Raw genomic sequence first — 20,424 nt, 5'->3', positions numbered from 1 at the left:
TGTAAGTTTTCGATTTTTTCATTTTAATTTCTGGAGAGTATCATACTGAAGTGTTCTACGTACTATATTGAGGTAAACTCTTCTTATTATTTTACAAATATTAATATCAACATAGAACATATTGAGTATTACAGCTCTGATTCATACTATCTAATAAAAGTAGCAGAATAACTGGCTTCAGCTGTTAGAATTTTTTGATGAATTCTCAGCAATGTCCAGACATGGGCATTTATTATTTTTGATTTTGTTAACAGCAACTTCCAACTCAGAAATTTGGAAAGGAAGTATATTATCAGAAGACGGATGCGACAGGATTTTAGGGGAAGAGTGCATCCTTTTCTTATCGCACCTGAAAGAGCAATAGTTTTGGAGGTAGGGAAAAAAAATTCAGGTGAAACTACTCTTAGACATGGTTTCACCTGAATCAGTTACAACTGTATTGTAAACTTCTTCATAATGGATTTTATTCCTTGTGAGTTTATAGATCAGACCACAGGGGTCATTGTTTCCATAATATTTGATGAACTATTGCCAAGAAAGGATTTTGGCTTTTAGGATTGCTTTTTATACCAGTTTCTAAGGTCTTCTTAAGCATGTTTGAGATACACAACCTCAGTAGAAGGCTAAGGTCTCCAACTTCTTTGGAGTTCCTTCCTTGCTAAGAGAGCCTGTCTACAAAGAGAATGAAATCGTGATTCCACCAGGGGACAAGAGTATACACTGAGAACTTTCTTCTAGTGTCAGTAGCAGCAACTTTGATAATAAGGAGAGGCTATATTGTGGGTAGTCACTGAATCAACAATTTGATAATGTTGATCAGGGAAATTTATAGATCTTTCAAAGCTGTTTCACTTGAGAGCATATCGCATTAGGTTATTGGGTGAGCTATCAGGTGAGATTGTAATGTATTCAAAGCAGATAACATGATGATTGTTGAACATCCATTCCAGATATGCTGTCCAATTATAGACATGTGAGGCTAATATAGAAGAAGTATGATGAGATCTATATTTGAGTTTCTTATGGCACTCAAGCAGGCTGGCCTTGTTTATTTAGGACTGCAAGATGACATGTATATAGGAAGTTTTTAAACATAGAATCTATGTGATCAGTGGTTGTAGAATGCTACGAGATCAATTTACTGTTGGCATCAGTCATAATTATGAGACACAAAGAGCCAACAGTATCAATTACTTTTCCAAAGGAAATGTAGAAAAGGGGATAGGTCTGCTGTGGGCAGCCAGTAAAGCAACAGTAGAAGGAGGATAAAGGATGGTCCAGTGATTTCAATGCATGAGGCATACTGGTGACTGAGACTACAAATTTTCTTGATGTATAATTCTCTATTAAAGATAATGACAGCTGTGTGAGGTTCTTCATGATCTAGTTGCATAACCTGGGAAAATATAGGAAAACAATAAGATTCCATATACAAGCAATGTTCACTTGATTTTTCTCAATATATTTACGCAAATCGGTTTGGACTTTTGTGAATTGTGTTGAGCTATTTTTAGAGTGTGAATTTCAGATGATAATCGGACATTAGAAGTGATGTTACATGCAGTTGCATTAGCAATATGCTATTTTATTTCTTGCCACCTCCAGGGCTCTCAAATATTCAGGGAATTCCAATCATGCACTGAGTGGTTAGGTTTCCTTCTCTGCAAACAATTAGGGCAGGTAGGAGAATTGACTTTGTCAGGCCATTCAACAAAAGTATGTCTTATTTTGGCACAATGGCTACAGGCTGATGCCAGTTTACACAATTGGGATGTGCCCTATAGTCTAAGCAAAGTGAACACTTTGTGACTACTGTGAATATTTTAAATTTTTGAGAGGTCTAGCCCAAGTATAGGCATTCAAGAATATTAATGGCTCTGTACATTCTGGGGAAAAGCAACAGCCCAGTTTATAGACGATTTAGAAATGCACTCTGTGTGAAATCTAAAGGAAATTTACTTCTAAATGTCCTCATAGACATTAATATCTTTTAAATTTTTGTAGTACAGGTCTTCTAATATTCCTTGTTTACACGAATTTCTATCGAGATCAAAAATCAAGATGGTAGGTTATTTTTAGGTATGTCACAAAAAATTTGTCTTAGAGAGGGTAGGAGAAGTTACAATATCCTTTTGTTTGTTTCCACGAGAAGTCCATTGTTTCTGGTTATTCTAATAGACTTTAATTTTAATCTCTTTAAAGGAGTTTTTTGACGATTCTTGTAGCTTCTGTTTTAATATTTTGCCCAGTATTAAAATTGGAGTTCTCTGCTGCTTTTAAAATGACAAAGTTTTGGAGATTAGGTTGATCAGATTAGGCTGATGAGTTAAGTTAGATTAGGTTGGTGAGTTGTTGTGCAAGGCATCTCCATCTTGGAGGGTAAGGAATGAACAACTCAAGCAAACTCCCTTCTAGTCAGGGAAACTGATTTTTACAGCTGTGACATCGGATGAAAACTGAGGTATTCCCTGTGTTCTTTTAAGTTCTTCTATTCTGCTTTGTGATTCTTTCAACCTAATGTTGAAAGAATCACAAACCTGTTTGTGATTTTTCATTTGTTATTATTGTTTCCATACTCTTCCTGAGCCAGTTGCCTCACAGGGGGGAAGAAATATTGGGAACACTTGTCATCTATTTTCTTATTATTTTGCAATTCACTATTTTTTCCACAGTTGCCAGTCGCATCAATGGCAGCCTCGATAATCTTGTGCACAGAAAAAGAAGTGTCAGTGAGAGCGAGAGCAGTATGCATTCTGTGGTATTCCTTAGAGTCATCAGGGGGGAGTAGTTTGTGGACTCCTGTCATGTTGCTTGGGTTCAAAGACAGACTATTTTTTGTTGTATTGAAGAGGAGGCACAGGTGTCATTTTCTGCATCACAGCTGAAGGATTTCCAGTTGTTTTTTTTTTGTTGTTTTTTTATGTTTCCTAACTTTTCTTTCACTTTTCAGTTGGAGATTTTGATGACTTCACCAACTGGTGAAGTCATCAAATGGCATTTTTGTTTCCCTCTAGAGACATGAGGAGACTTTAGAAGCAATATACAACAGTATCCAAACAATTTCCCATGGCATAAATTAATTGGAACATCAGAAAAAAAAAGGCAACTTTTTTAATAGGCCTAATTGCTTTTGACAATGGGCCTGCATTATGTTTGTTTCCTTGTTAATATTTTAAAATTATTTGTCAAATTTTTAACTGAGAAAGCAAAGATCAGACAGTTTTTGAAAGGTAGTACTGCAAATTCTAGTTGGGTAACAATCTACAAGATGAAGAACTGTTTCCTGCTGGTAGGATCTGTCAGATTTTTGCAGATAAGCTGATGAGTTAATTATCACAAATTTTTGTTTCTTGCACCTTTTACAAAATATGTAGTAACAATTATAAAATAAATTCAAGTTATCTCTCTTCATTACTCATTTTTGATGATTTTTCAAATAAAAATATAAATTTTATTTTTTAGAGTCAATGTAAAGTGACCAGGGGCAGCTTGTTAATAGGCGCTGCAGAAATTCAGCACCCCCAGCTTTTTAAATCTAAATATACAGTTAACGGAGCTATATGAAATTTTGTGAAGAACAATGCAATGAAATTAATTAATGCAATTAATATTTTTATTAACAGGTCCCAACATATAGTATACTCATCCTCTATTTCCAATAATCATTTCAATAATAAACAAATAAAAATACAAAATCATTTCCAACTTTGAAATATAAACGTAGGCAGAACTGTGCACTACACAGTTCCACATTTTGGTCCCAGTGGTTCAGTCAATGCCTAGTTCGCAGGTTACCAATATGCATTTTTTAAAGGTGACAAAATGAGGCAAAGGAACTGCAGAGCAAGCAGTACCAATTTGAACAGTGTGCCAACTTGAATGAAAAAGTTATTAATCTATTTTCAACAAATAAAAACTGAAGAATGGATTTTGTTTTTAATAAAATTCAAGATTACCTAAGTCTGTTAATGTTTTGTAGTATTTTTAACTTGCTTATTATTATTACTAGCTATGCATACATGTATTATAACCAAGGCAATTTAATGTAACTTAAAGAAACAGCACCCCCATACATCAGAGTCATGAGCCACCATTGAAAGTGACCATTCTATACAATCATCTTTTAAAGATCATTTTACAGAATCTCAATGGTCATTGGATTCAGTGGGCCTTTTACATATTATGCTGAAAATTAAGAAAACACAAAAAGGAAAAAATAGTAATAAAAGCAATATTCTGAACATAAATTGATCATCAAAACCATTGCATCAGCATTTATTTTCACGGTCCCTATCTAAATATACACAAATGCATCAATATTGTATTTAGATATAAAACCTATTTATGAAATATTTTAAGGTTCATGCTACAATTGTATTTTTAATGATTACTTTTAGTTTAAGATAATTACCAATCTATCTTGCTGAAGTTTCTCTCTTAATTGCCTATCTTCGCAAAGCGCATCACTCAGAAGAAAATAATTTTCCTTTGGAGCTGAAAATAAAATGTTATTTTCTTTGAAAAAGGTAAGGCCATATTTTTTAAACATCTTTCCCCATTCCAATTTAATGTGCTGTATATCCAGCAAAACCTCATAAACTATTAGAAGACTCTATTGTCAGGGAAATGGGGAATATTTTTTATAATAAGGATAGGTGGATTAGAACCAGGGTAAGTCTGCCTGGAGCAACTATTAATGATGTCACCAATAGACTGTCAGATTTTAAGGGGGATAAAGAGAATAATATTATTCATGTGGGAACTAATGATATTAAGCATACACGATCTGACAATTTGTTAGACAAATATAGGGCTATGCTGAAGAAATGCCACGAGTTAGGTCACAGCGTCTATGTGTCTGCAATTCTGCCCAGACACAATAGGAGGAATTATATGCTGAAAGCCTTGTGAATTAACTTGAAGGACTCTGCAAGGATTTTGGGGGGGGGGACAGATTTTTATCAGCTTGGCCCACACTTGTAATAGAATGAATCTGTTTTGTACAGACAGGATACATTTAAACAAAGGTGGTGCAAGGGTTTTTATCAGTATTATTGAGGAAACCTTAAAGGTTCAGGGAAACTGATAGTTTGGGGGGGAAAAGGGTAATACATATTTATCTGATAATATTGGTAAAAGTAATGCTTGCACATACTTCAAGAGTTCTTGTTTGTTACTGCAACAGATCATATTAGCAAGGTGTTCTGAGGGAAGTAACGTTTCAAATGAGCAAGTAGCTAATGCCAGGAAAGCAAGTTTAAATAACTTCATGGGGTGTGTGCAGGTAATTAACTATATAGGAACACTAAGTCTTAATTGTTTATACAGTAATGTAAGAAGTGTGGTCAATAAAATGAGTGAATTCAAACTCCCAGTTAGGACAATTAACGCTGACATAACAGAGTTTATGGAAACAAGGAGCCACCCAGAGATAGGGGATGATGAGTTTCAGTACAATACATAGGTGCAATGTATTTAGGAAGGATAGGGCAGATAGAAGGGGTGGTGGGTTCATGCTTCTTATCAAGAGTATCCTTCAACTATCTCACACCATATAGAATCTATATGGTGTGAGATAGTTGAAAGGAAAGGTATAATGAGAGTGGAAGTAATCTACAGGCCAGGTGATTGTGAAGATTATGACAGCCTCTACATGCAAATGGAATGGGCAAGTAAGCATGAATGTCTTATTAGGGGTGATTTTAATTTTTCTCTAAATAATTAGAGCAAATGAAAAGGAAACTCAACGTGGGGGACAAAATTTTTAAATCAAATAGATGATTGTTATTTGTATTGGCATGTCAGGGAAAGTACTAGGGAAAAGAATATTCTAGACCTGATCATCACCCATGAACCAGATGACATAATAGGGCTGACAGTACAGGAACCAGTAGGAGGAAGTGATCACGGAGTTCTGTGGTGGATGATGTACACAGAGAGAGAGAGAGAGAGAGAGAGAGAGAGAGAGAGAGAAAGAGAGAGAGAGAGAGAGAGAGAGAGAGAGAGAGAGAGAGAGAGCAGTAGTTAAAGGCAAAGGAATGGGTTATAATTTCAGGGAAGGAAATTATGATACTTTAGGTGCTACATGGCCTCTGTTAACTGTGTATATATCTCACAGAGAGCAAATACAATTGAATTATGGTATACCTTTAAAACATTAATCACAGAAGCCTTGAATGCATATATACCATTAAAAAAAACACTCCATGAGTATAAATTACTGAAATAAGTTACCTACATGAGTGGTAAGGGCTGAATGTTTAGGAAAATTTAAAGTCAGCTGGATAGTTACCTATGCTTGGAGGGAAACACATAGGTTGTCTATTTCCTTTTTGTTTATTATTAATTAATTATTTACTTTATTTAATTTTTTATTAATATTATAAGCCTATAACAGCTACAAATTGATCTGTAATAGTACCACAGAAAAGGCAGATTATGAGAAATCACTGGCAAAGAGAACAAAGAGTGGGGATAAGGAATTCTTCACATATATAAATGAAAGGAAGAGGAGGACAAACCAGATCGGACCCTTATGTACTTAATGTCCCATGTAATGTACATGGGACAGTATTAGATGCCCCCAGCTGAGGTTGCAGATGAATTTAACAATTACTTTACATCAATATTTCCAGAAAAAAAATCTTTATGTCAATAAGAAATATGTAATTAATAATATTGAAAATTTGCATGATTATTTAATGAAAAATCTTTTGAGTATAGGATATATGCCATCAACCCCAGGAGCCTTGGGGTTGATGGCATATATCCTATAATTTTAAGGGAGGCAGCAAGTGGCTACCTCCCTTTAAGGCTAATTATGAGAGCATCACTAGACTCAGGAGAGATTCTGTTGGACTGAAAAAGTGCCACTGTATCTCCAATACATAAGGGCGGTTCTAAGAGTGAAGTGGAAATTACCAACCTGTCAGTCTAACTTCACTAGTACGAAAAAATCATGGAGGCAATGATCACGGGTGGAATTCAGGATCATTTATATAGAAATGGAATTCTGAAGGATACGTAGCATGGTTTTGTAAAGGGAAAATCATGTTTAAAAAATCTGGTCAGCTATTTTGACAGGGTCACTCATGAGTTAGATTTATGGAATAATTTCAACATTGTTTATTTAGATTTCAGCAAAGCATTTGACTCAGTCCCACATGAGCAGTTACTTCATAAGCTGGAACAGGTTGGAATCACAGGGAAAATCCTTAGATGGATAGCAGGATGGCTTCAGGGCAGGAGGCAGAGGGTGGTAATAAATGGTTATTCCTCAGACTGGGTTAATGTAAGAAGTGGAGTTCCCCTAGGATCAGTCTTGGGACCACTGTTGTTTTTGATTTTCATAAATGGCATCGATGAAGGGATGGATAGAAGGCATGGTCTAAATTTGCAGATGATGTAAAGATCGGTAGAGTAGTTAATGATCACTGCCAAGCAGAGTGACCTAGATGGACTTCAGGGATGGTCAGAAAAGTGGCAGCTATGCTTTAATTCAGCAGAATGCAAAGTCTTACACCTGGGGAACAGCAACCCTAAAATAACTTATACGCTTGGTGAAGTTAAACTAAAGTCAGTAGTGGAAGGAAGGGACTTGGGAGTTACGATACGGTCAGACATGAATTTGCTGAGCATTGTAGACTGGTTGCAAGGAAGGACCATGGTGTCCTAGCGATAATTTATCGAACATTTGCTGGTAGAGATAAGGACATCATAATCCCATTATGTTTGTTTGTTATTTGGTTTTTAGGAGCATTAGCAACTAAGGCCATATTGCTCCGGGATATGCGGTGGTCATTCCCTGACCTTTCTGCATCCTCCGTATTTGGTGGTGACGGGCTCAAACCACGGCCTAATCAAGAAGCGTGTGCTACGCGCTGCTGCTCCTTCCCACCCGGCTACGGAGTTGCAGTCCCATTATATAAGGCTATTGTTAAACCATATTTGGAATATGGTGTTCAAGTATGGAGACTGCACCTAAAGAAAGACATTAAGCTTCTTGAAAGGGTCTAATATGGGAGCTTGCATGAACTTCGAATATGTGGGTTGCACCACTTGGAAACTAGGCACCTCAGAGGAGACTTGATTGAGGTGTTTAAGGCTCTGAGAGGCATAAGTAAAATGAATGAGGGTGAAATTTTCAAGGTTATAAATGATTCTAGAACTAGGGGCCATAAATTCAAGTTACAGGAGGAGATGTTTAGACTGGATTGCAGGAAGTTTTATTTTAGCCGGCGAGTTATAAATTACTGAAATAAGTTACCTACATGAGTGGTAAGGGCTGAATGTTTAGGAAAATTTAAAGTCAGCTGGATAGTTACCTATGCTTGGAGGGAAACACATAGGTTGTCTATTTCCTTTTTGTTTATTATTAATTAATTATTTACTTTATTTAATTTTTTATTAATATTATTTTATTCTTTCTTTTTTTTTTTGACTGGTGCTAATCACACTCATTATATAAGTGTGTTTTTTGTCACACTTTATCAAAAGACACACACATTGGTGCTGATATTAATCATGCTTCTGATTTGTTGATATAGGTTTACATTACCTCAGCATTTTATAAAAAAAGACAAAATACACTGGTGCAATATAGCCTAAGATGCTGACGAATCTTAGGACATACGCTGAGTGGACAGAAATCACTGGATATCTACCTAGTAATGAGTAGACCCACCTTTTGCCCGGATAAGGGAAGTCATATGGCAAGGCATTGAGTCCACTAGTTCACAAATGCATTCCACAGGTATTTTCATCCATGCTTGCTGCACTGCTGTCCATAATTATTATTATTATTATTATAATTAGCCATATGATGCAAGGAAGCCTGAGGCTTTTGCTGCACCATCCAAAAAAAAATTTGATTTATCCTGTGACCCAGAGAGAAAGAGAGAGAGAAGTAGAGGGAAATCACCGAGAAAGAGAAGAATGATGATATCCAGCTCAGGACCCTGGGTGTGCCAAGCCCATACTCACCAGATGTGAGCCCCTGGGGTTAAATTTCCACTGCATTCCTGGATGGAGGATCCAAAGCTCGAACGGACCTTTCCACAGCTTCCCAAAGATGCTTCCCACAGGGTTCAAGTCCAAAGAACGGGGAGGTCATTCCATGGTGGCAAAATCTGTGAAATGCTCTTTGAACCATGTTCTAGTCACCACGGCTATGTGGGGAGGCATATTGTCCTGCTGGAAGAGTCCATTGCCCTGTGGGTGCACGATGGCCATGAAGGGATGCAGATGGCCTGCAAGGATGGACACGTCACCTGGACCGTTCAGAGATACATCTAAACATAACAGAGGTCCCAACGTGTGCCAGTTGAACACGCCCCAGACCACTATCGATCATCCACCTGCCCAAACAGTTCCTTGTTGACATGACGGTTGTATAGCTTTGTGCAGTTTCCACCAGATAAGCACCCTCTCGTCCACTCGTAATAACCAGAAACAGGACTCATCGGACCAGGAGACCCTTCTCCAGTCATCCAAGGTCCAGTGTTGATGTTCTTTCATCCAGTTGAGGCATAGAGTTCTGTGTCATGCTGTTAGCAATGGGACTCTGGTGGGTCGGCGGCTCCTATAACCTATTGCAGCTAATGATCGCCTGATGGTCTTGGTGGAGATGTTTCTGGTACCTCTCTCATTGAAGTCGATGGTGATTTGTATGACTGTCGCTCTCCGGTTGGCTGAAACAATGTGAGACAGATGTCGATGCCTACGTTCCTCCACCACCTTTCTCCACCCACAGCGCTGTTCACGACAAGATGTTATTCTGGAAATAGCATATTCTTGATAAACTCTTGATACTGTTGAATGGGGACAGTGCAATTTCTGTACCACCTCCACGATAGTGACCCATGCCTCAGGCACCCACTATCATCCCTCTTTCCAAGTCGGTTAACTCACAACGTTTATCCATACTGACATTGAATTATCATCTACGTGAATGCAGTGATGCATTGTACCTAAACTTATACGCTTGGCGATGCTGTCATCCCCCCTCTCGCCCACATTGTCCAGGAACCAGGTATCTGGTTCTTGGACAATGCAACTTACATCTTTTGTTGTGGAAGTTGATAGCCTAAATAAATTTAAGGCTGAGCTGGACAGGTATTTGGAACAAACAGAGGGGTTAAATCGGAGCATTTTTTTTTTTTTTTTTTTTGGCTGATGCTGCATAAGCTTGCTTTCTTGCATCGTATGCCTCTACTAATGCTAATGCTAATCTCATGAATTCTGTCCTTTCAGTGTACATTGATGGGTACTCAACAGGGACCAACATCCATCAACATACAAGTGAAAGCAATCAGCAATATACAATCTGTTTCTATAATCCATATTCCAGTTTAACAGGTGTTTATTAATAGATATACAGTTCTATGGTAAAGTATGGTGAAATTATATCAACTGGGGAGTGAATTTAGTTGTAAACTATAAATAATGGACTGTTAGATGTAAACTGTAAATAATGGACCAACAGACAGGGGCACAATTAATTAAAATCATAGAATTAATCTGAAGACGTCCTTACTGTTGTGCAGCTGAATAAGAAAAGACCATGTGCATTTACCATCTTGCCGATATGCTGCAGCACACTCTAACTATATTATGTTTAGGTTAATATTATGTGATATAAAGGGAAATAAAAATTAAAATAAAAAAATAAAATGAAATAAAATAAATAAAACAAAATCAAATAAAATAAAATCTGAGTCTAATGTTTACTAGTATAGTAGCCCAAATTAACTTAACCCCATTATTTCTAGTTTACAACTTAATCCACTCCCCAATTGATATAATTTCACCATACTTTCCTATAGAATTGTATATCTACTAATAAACACCTGTTAAACTGGAATATGGATCACAAAAACAGACTGTATATTGCTGATTGTTTTTACTTGTACATTGATGGGTGTTGGTCCCTGTTGAGTACTCATCAATGTATACAGGGTGTAATCAGCAGGTGAAAAATTTAAAGATCAATACAATACAGTACAATATAATTTATTCATCAAAAAAATAATATCAATAAATTACATTAATATTAATTATAATATTAATAAAAATAATATTAATAGCATTAATTTTGGTATTTATTTTGTTAATGTTAGTTTTAATATCCCTTTTGCCCTTCTTCACTGTTACCCTTAGTTGCATATGTGTTGATAAGTGTTGGTGCATTAGGCATGCTAGTACATAAACACAATTTATATTTTAACTATGGCATTTGTTATTACTCAAATAATTTTAATGGCATAATAGTTTTAATTATATCTATCTATCTACCTACCTATATATATATATATATATATATATATAAAATATAGAAGATAATAATAGAAAAGGTAAATCAATCAAATAATACCATTCAGGAAAATAGTGGTATAGATAAGAAATAGTTTCTCCTACGTCCTCGGATTGCCCTAATAATTTCGGAGAAATAAAAATAAAGAGTGTAGGACAGCTTAAAGACGATACAGTACAAGATATAAGTTGTGGCTCAGGTATGCCCAGGATCGCAAACCCGTTCCTATAGTAAGACCTTGAGCTGAATTTGCATGTTACCTCAGTGTGAACTTAAGTAAACTTAAATGAATTTAACTATGTAAAATAAAAAAAATAATAAAAAAAATTTTTATTTCTCCAAAATTATTAGGGCAATCCGGTGACATAGGAGAAACTATTTCTTATCTATACCACTATTTTTCGCCTTTATGGAGTTCAGGTTCTATTATTCCTACTCCTTTAGTTTTTCTTCTTACTATCTGCATGTTCCTCTTTGCGTTAACTTAAATTTGATTGGTTAATTATTTAATTTTTTATTTTTATTTATTATTACCATATCCACATAGGGGGGCACCACATATTATTTTGATCTTGCCGACTATTATTGTTACTACATTATGTCCTGGATACGGTAGATATGTAGTATGTATTATATATTTAATCTTATTTTAATCATTAAATTACGTTCTCTGTCGGGTCAACGATGATTAATATATGCTTACATTTATAATTTATTTATAATTTACTTATATTTTCTTACTTTTGATTCTAAAATTTCTTAACCATTTTTAATTACTATATTTGGTTTAGATTTGAATTACTTAGCATATATTGATCATTACAGAAACAGAGAACTTCTTGTCGTTTTTCTACCTTCAGTCTGGGTGGTTGGCCCCAGTTGAAGTCATCTGGATTGTGGGTAAAAAGCGATAACAGTCTTCTTTTTTTTTTTTTTTTTTAAATCCTTAGTGTTTTCTTAAATTCCTGAATGGTATTATTTGATTGATTTACCTTTTATATTATTATCTTCTATATTTTATACACATTATGGTTGTAATGCGTGATTGCTCTGCAACTGCATTGATCCATAAATATTAGTTACAGTTGTTATAATTATTAACTTTCTTTTTTATTACTGATATAAATATATATATATATATATATATAGATAGATAGATAATTAAAACATCATTTTTTTTGCCACACCATACCAATACCTTCATTACAGAATGTCACACTTAACACCAACAGGTTAAAGAATAAAATCTCAATTAATATTATATTTAATAAGACCATGAAGAAAACTTCTGATGATATAAATATCTGATTATCCAATAAAACTACAAGATGTAAAGTGGAAATTTACAATATGGATAATTTTTTTTTTTACCTTTGTCATAAGTGGAAGAGTTGGTTGTGATAATGGAACAAAATTCTGTAAGTGGTGACACTAAAAATCTTTTTTTCCAATATGCTACATAGCTGAAGAAAAAAAAAACAATATATGATGACAAATAAATTTATTACACAATGGAAAAATTAATATAAAGCTGAAAAATTAAACTAAGAGTTATTTCAGTGCTCCTTTCTGGTTATAACTTATATCTTCCTTCAATATTTAAATTTTTTTATCCAATAAAGCAGTTTTTGTTGAACATTTTACATTATAAAGTTTGATTCTCAATAATCGCAGGATAAGGAAGCATATTTTTATATTTTTTAAAAAATTATATGAATTTCAGTCCAAAACCTTTTGAAAATAGGTTCTATAAAATAAGTCTAAATCTGAAAGAAAGAAAAAAAAGTTAAGTATGCATATCTTCTAAACATATGAAGACTGATTAAATTAAAGAATGGCACTTTCATATGTGATTCAATTTTAGTTTATTGATAAATCAACAGAAGTACAATCTTCCCAGCAGAATTAGAAATATCAAAATGGGAACCAGCAACAATTTTGGATCCTTCTTTGGGCCAAATGGGGGCTAAACTTTATTAGTCATCAGTTATTGATGTTGATAGATATAGGATAGGATGACATTCTGTGCTGGTCTTTTCTTGAAACACTTATGACATTTAAATATAGTGGATCTCGGTGCTTTTGTGAAAGCCATGAGGAATTAGCATTTAGCATTAGTAGAGGCAATTGATGCAAAAAAGCAAGCTTATGCAGCATCAGCCAAAAAAAAAAAAAAAAAAAAAAACCACTTCCACTTCACCCCTCTGTTCGTTCAAAATACCTGTCCAGCTGAGCCTTAAACTTATTTAGGCTATCAACTTCCACGACAAGGGATGGAAGTCTGTTCCACCAACCAACCACCCACTGGCTAAAGGCAAATTTCCGCACGTCTATCCTACATCTGTCTTTCCTCAATTTGAATTTATGCCCTCTCAGGTGATTATTCTGAGCGAGAGGAAGAATCCCATCAGCATTGAGCATGCTCAAACCATTCAAGGCTTTATACACCTCTATCAGATCACCTCGCTGGTGCCTAGTCTCCAGACACTGTAATTTGCAAAACTTAAGCCTTTCTTCGTAAGAGCACCCCTTTGTTCCATTCACTAATCTTGTTGCCCTTCTCTGTACTCGTTCCAGCAGCTCTACATCCTTCTTGAAATGAGACCTCCAGACCTGTATACAGTACTCTAGGTGTGGCCTGACCATTGCCTTATACAAGGGAATAATCACCTCCTTATCCCTGCTAGAAAAATTCCTATCATTGACAATACACCATGAGCTACTCTTGCAGCCCGTCTGCACTGCTCAGAGAACTTCATATCTGCCTGCACATCCACTCCCAGGTCCCTTTCATTCTCTACCACTGTCAGTGTAGTACCACAGAGTTGATACGTTGCTCTGGGGTTACTGTTTCCCATGTGTAGTACTTTACATTTGTCAATGTTAAACTTCATTTGCCACCTCTCAGCCCATCTGCTCAACCTTTCCAGATCCTGTTGCAGCAGCATAGTGTCAGTAGTGTCCTTGACAACCCTGCCTACCTTTGTATCGTCTGCAAACTTCGACATTAAGCTTGATATACCATCATCAATATCATTTATAAATACAGAAAACAATAATGGACCCAACACTGAGCCCTGAGGAACTCCACTAATAACATTAGTCCACGACGAGCAGTGTCCATTGATTACCACTCTCTGTCTTCTCCCCCTCAACCACCCCTTTATCCACAGCAGCAATTTGCCTCCAATGTCACACTGCTCCAATTTGTGCAGCAGTCTTCCATGTGCAACAGTATCAAAAGCCTTTTTAAGATCCACGTATATAATATCAAAGTTATTCCCTGCATCATAGTATCCAATCAAATTGGTCAGGCAAGACTTCCCCTTAACAAAACCATGCTGTGTCCGAGCTATAACTGAAGTCTTGTCTAAATGATCCTGCAGTGCTTCTTTAACTAGTGCCTCCATTATTTTTCCTGGAACAGAAGTTAAACTCACAGGTCTATAATTACTTATGTCAGCCTTTGATCCTCCTTTGTGAATTGGGGTCACATTTGCACATCTCCAGTCTGTGGGTACCTCCCCTGAGTCCAAGGAAGCTCTCATAATTATGGCTAAGGGTTTGCTTACTTCCTCTGCTGCCTCCTTTAATATAACTGGATAGATCCCATCCACCCTGGATGCCTTTCTTGTGTTTATCTTCAACAATTTCTCCTCCACTTTACTCTCAAATGAGCAGCAGCCTGGAAAGCAAGGCAATGGAGATTTCCAGGACTGCTGGAGTCATAGTGGAACAAATAAATACATGGGCTGTGTTAGGGTAACTAAGAGTAGAAACAGGTGCATATATACTTGCATGTACACCAATGCTAGGAGAATAGTTAATAAATTTGATGATCTTGAAGGGCTAGTCAAGACATCCAAGGCAGGTATTGTTGCGATATCAGAGATGGGGTGTCACATAGACAAGAAGTGCAGAATTGGAATTTGGGGAGTAAAATGTGTACCGAAAGGATAGACAGGGCAGGAATGGAGAAGGGGTTATGCTGTCAGTTAAGAAACACAAAATTTCTACAGCAACATGTTCGAGAGGCAACCAGAGGGAGTAATACTCTTGATCTGATTATCAGTAGTGATTCTTCATGCATCAAGAAACAACTAGGTGGCAGTGATCACAGTGCGCTGAAGTGGGATTTACTCAAAGAGGTAACTATCATCAAGGGTAAAGGGAAGGGTTTTTGCTTTCGTAAAGGTGACTATGGTGGTCTGAGACAGTATTTAAATTCTATATGGTGAGACCAACTGATGATGTTACCAACAGCAAATTCAAAATGGGAAGCATTCAAAGAAATAATCTTGGAAGCTACTAGGCTTTTCATACCAACAAAGAAATATTGTTCAAGATTTAGGCCTAAATGGATGTCAGATGAACTAATTAGACATGTGACAGAGAAGAAAAATGCATGGGATACATATAAATTAACATGTGACACAGAAGCCTATGATAGATATAAGCTGGTCTGTAACCAAGTTACAAAGGAGGTTAGGCAGGCGAAGGCAGATTACGAGAAATCCCTGGCAAAGGATGCAAAGAAAAACAGCAAAGAGTTCTTTACTTATGTAAACTCTAGAAGGAAAAGGATGAATCAAATTGGACAACTTAACATAGATGGGTTGACTATTGATGATCATGCTCGGGTAGCTGATAAACTGAATGAGTATTTTGCATCTACATTCACACATGAGGAGTTATTCAATGAAGGGAGTGCCAGAAGTTTATCAAACTCTAACAGGAAGCTAAATGATTTTGTAATAACTGAGAGCAAAGTGGAGGAGAAATTGTTGAAGTTAAACGTAAAAAAGGAACCCTGGGTGGACGGGATCTATCCAGTTATATTAAAGGAGGCAAGCAAACCCTTAGCCATAATTATGAGAGCTTCTTTGGACTCAGGGGAGGTCCCTATAGACTGGAGGTGTGCAAATGTATCACTAATTCACAAAGGAGGTTCAAAAGGTGACACAGGTAACTATAGACCTGTTAGTTTAACTTGTGTTCCAGGGAAATAATGGAATCACTGGTTAAAGAAGCATTGCAGGATCATCTAGACAAGACTGCAGTAATAGTTAAGACACAGCATGGGTTTGTTAAAGGGAGGTCTTGTCTGACCAATTTGATTGGATACTATGATGTTGTCACAAAGGAACTGAATGCCAAAAATAATTTTGATATCATATACTTAGATTCCAGAAAAGCTTTTGATACTATTACACATGGAAGACTGCTGTACATGGAATAAAAAGCCTAATAGCGTACAAATTGGAGAGGTATGGCATTAAGGGTAGGTTGCTACAATGGATAAAGGGATGGTTGAGTGGGAGACAACAGAGAGTGGTAATCAATGGACACTGCTCGTCATGGACAAATGTTATTAATGGAGTTCCCCGGGGTTTGCTGTTGGGCCCATTGTTGTTTTGTATATTTATCAATGATATTGATGAAGGTGTATCAGGATTAATGTCCAAGTTTGCAGATGATACAAAGGTTGGCAGGGTTGTTAACAACAGTAAAGACAGTATGCTACTCCAACTGGATCTAGATAAGTTGGGCAAATGGGCTGAAAAGTGGCAACTGAAGTTTAACATTGACAAATGTAAAGTACTGCATATGGGTAGCAATAACCGAAGAGAAGCATGCCAACTGTGTGGTACTACACTCTGGGAAGTGAAAAGTGCAAAAGACCCAGGGGTAATTGTGCAGTCAAATATGAAGTTCGCTCAGCAGTGCAGAGGGGCTGCCAGGGCAGGTCATATAGTCTTGTCAATGATATATAGGAATTTTGCTAGCAGAGACAGGGAGGTGATTATCCCATTATACAAGGCAATGATCAGGCCACACAGAGTACTGTGTACATGTCTGGAGGCCTCATTTTAGGAACGATGTAGAGTTGCTAGAACGAGTAGAAAAACAGCGATAAAGGGCTAAAGTACTGGTTAAAATAAATGCAGTTTTTCTAAATATTCATATATCTCTGATCTGAACTTCATAAAGGTGACAACATCATCCACGATAAGTGTAATTCTCCCCAAATACGATAGGAGGGAGTACATGATACGAGCCTCATCAATCAATTTGGCACTCACAATGTTCAAAGCTAATGGGATAGGATTTTTTCTCAGTGTGGTCTGTACTTCTTAAGAGGAGAGATTGCTCTTAAAGGAAAGGGATACACATAAATAGAAGGGGAGAGAAGAATATTTGCTGATGCTATCAGAGCAGTGTTAGGTGAGTCAGAAAACTGCTAGCTTGTGGGTACAGAGACTAATAGCCACAGACAGATGTGAAAGTGATTCATGCATGCTTCATCGGAAGCATGCAGTGAAATGGGAAGCAAGGTGTTGGGATTGCAAGGCTTGTCCTCATATGCTGCTGTGTTAGGGTAACTAACACAGAAGCATATGTATTAGCTAAGAGTAAAAATAGTTACATGTATACTTGCATATGCACTAATGCTAGGAGCACAGTAAATAAATTTAATCAATTTTAAGTACTGGTTAAGTTGTCAAATGCAGACATTGTAGGGATATTGGAGACTTAAGAGATACAGAATTTCAGTATGGAGAGAACAATATGTACAGAAAGGCCAGACAGGATAGGAGGGGGTGGCTATGCTTTTAATTAAGAATCATATCACATAAAATCTAAGGCGATATGGGTGGCCAAATGCAGTGTTAAGCAGTTTGGTTGACGTAAGCACTGGAAAAACAAGAATGAGAGTAGAAGTGACTACTCTCATTCAGTTATAGGCCTGATTGTGAGGAGTATAGTGAGACACTATACAGAAAAACAGAGCATGCCAGTAAATCAGAATGTCTCATAATGGAGAATTTTAACTTTCCAGATACTGAATGGAACTTGTGGTTTGGTTACTCACACAGTAGCAGGACATTTGTGGATTTATTGGATGAGTGTTTTCTACAACAGTATGTTAGAGAGGAAACAGGGGAAAGGAATACTCTCAATCTGATTATTAGCAGTAATACTTCATGCATTAAGAATTTGCAGACAAAAGAACCACTATGTGGCAGTGATCACAGTGTATTGATGTGGGATTTACTTAAAGATGTAACTACCATCAGGGATAAAGTGAATGGCTTTTGCTTTCGTAAGATAACTATGGTGGTCCTAGACAATTTTAAATTCTATACAGGGGACCAACTGATGATGTTACCAACAGAATTCTAAATGGGAAGCATTCAGGGAGGTAATAGTAGAAGCTACTAGGCTTTAATACCAACTAAGAAATACTGTTTGAGGCTTAGACTTAAACAGATAGATGATGTTCGTTTGTTTGTTATTTGGTTTTTAGGAGCATTAGCAACTAAGGCCATATTGCTCCGTGAATATGCATCCTCTGTATTTGGTGGTGACAGGCTCGAACCCCGGCCTAATCAAGAAGCATGTGCTACGCACTGCTGCTCCTTCCCACCTGGCTATGGAGGCGCCACAGATAGATGAACCAATGAGACTTGTGCCTGAGAAGAAAATGCACAGGATGCCTATAAATTATTGAGTGAAAACAGTCTGCAATCAAGTTGCAAAGGGGGTTAAGCAACCTGAGGCAGATTACGAAACTTTTTGGCAAAGAATGCAAAGAAAAACAGCAAAACTTCTTTACTTATATAAACATTAGAAGGAAGGGGGATTAATCACATTGGCCCACTTCATTTCAATGGTTTAATTGTTAATGATCCTGCTCAGATTGCTAAGAAAATGAATAGGTACTCTGTATCTACATTCACACATGAGGAATTCTTTAGGGAAAGGGATGCCAGAATTTTATAAAATTATAACAGGGAGGTAAATGATTTGTGATAACTGAAAGGAAAGTGGAAGAGAAATCACTGAAGCTAAGCATAAAAAAAGGCACCTGTGGTGGATTGGGATCTATCCAATTATATTAAGGGAGGCAGTAATGGAAGTAAGCAAACTCTTAGCCCATGACTATGGCTAAAAGTGTCAGGGGAGGTGCCTACGGACTGGAGAAGTGTCAATATATTCCCAATTCACTGATCATAGAGGGGGAGGAATCAAAGGATGATATGCATAATTACAGCTTAACTTCTGTTCCAGTGAAAATAGTCACTGAATAAAGAAGTAATGTAGGACCATCTAGACAGGAATACAGTTATACTGTAGTCACAGCATGGATTTGTTAAGGGGGGACCTTGTCTGACAAATATGATTGGATACTACAATGCAGCCACCAAGAAACTGAATGCAAAAAATAATTTTGATATACACTTGGATTTCAGAAAAGATTTGGATACTGTTGCACATAAAAAAACTGCTGTACAAATTGGAGCAGTGTGGCATTAAGGGCAATTTGCAGATATGAATAAAAGGAAAGTTGAGTGGGAGAAGACTGAGAGTGATTATTAACAGTGAACTAATAACAGTCCACTCTTTGTGAACTAATGTTATTAGTGGAGTAACCCGTGGTTCAGTGCTGGACCCATTGTTTTTTTCTATATTTATTAATGATAGTGATGAAGGTATATCCGACTTAATGTCTAAGTTTGTGAAGATGACACAAAGGTTGGCATTGCGGCTAATGATAGTAATCAAGGTATGCTATTGCAACAAGAGCTAGAAAAATTAGGCAGATGGGGGAGGGTATTTTTTATTTATTTTTTGACTGATGCTGTATAAGCTTGCCTTTTTTCACACAATTAGTGGCATACACTATATTGAGTAGTTTTAATATTAACAATTTCAGCACAAATATAATGGACAAAAGCAACTCTCAGTAACTTAAGGTGCCTACAACTTTGAGCTTCACCATCACACACACGCACAATTAGTGCAATCTATTTTTTAATTATTTTACAATATAAAATTACCTTTTCAAATTTGCAATAAGCTTTACATCTGCAATTACCAACTTATGTATCCTGAGAAGATGTTCCAGAAACTTATTGCATTCAATGTCTAAATGTATATCAAAAGTGTTATCACACAGCATACATATCATAGGTTTATCATCTAGTGGCAATGTATTTGGATTGGTTTCTCTGATAGGAAGAATAAGAGGCTCAGTTGAAGACACTAAAGCAAAAATACAGAAATGCATTAAAAATATATATAAAGCTAATACTTTTAATACTAGAATT

General features: G+C 36.5%; 1 protein-coding gene across 3 annotated transcripts in view; it reads right to left on the bottom strand.

Annotated features, from left to right (window-relative positions):
• LOC150086751 (zinc finger protein 277) overlaps positions 1-20,424 on the bottom strand; it is a 118,894-nt gene that overhangs the window by 86,253 nt on the left and 12,217 nt on the right. For all 3 annotated transcript variants that reach the window (XM_090371560.1, XM_090371558.1, XM_090371559.1), the window contains exons 2-4: positions 20,155-20,359; positions 12,683-12,774; positions 4,412-4,494 (exon numbers count right to left, since the gene is read on the bottom strand). In XM_090371560.1, coding sequence (XP_090227686.1) covers positions 4,412-4,494; positions 12,683-12,774; positions 20,155-20,285 — 306 coding nt within the window. In that variant the 5' untranslated portion in view covers positions 20,286-20,359. The remainder of the gene's footprint in view (positions 1-4,411; positions 4,495-12,682; positions 12,775-20,154; positions 20,360-20,424) is intronic.

Source organism: Mastigoproctus giganteus, chromosome 4 (assembly GCF_048544385.1).
Source record: "Mastigoproctus giganteus isolate SK-2022 chromosome 4, ASM4854438v1, whole genome shotgun sequence".
NCBI classification, from domain to species: Eukaryota; Metazoa; Arthropoda; class Arachnida; order Uropygi; family Thelyphonidae; genus Mastigoproctus; species Mastigoproctus giganteus.
This window is presented reverse-complemented; position numbering and strand designations above follow the sequence as displayed.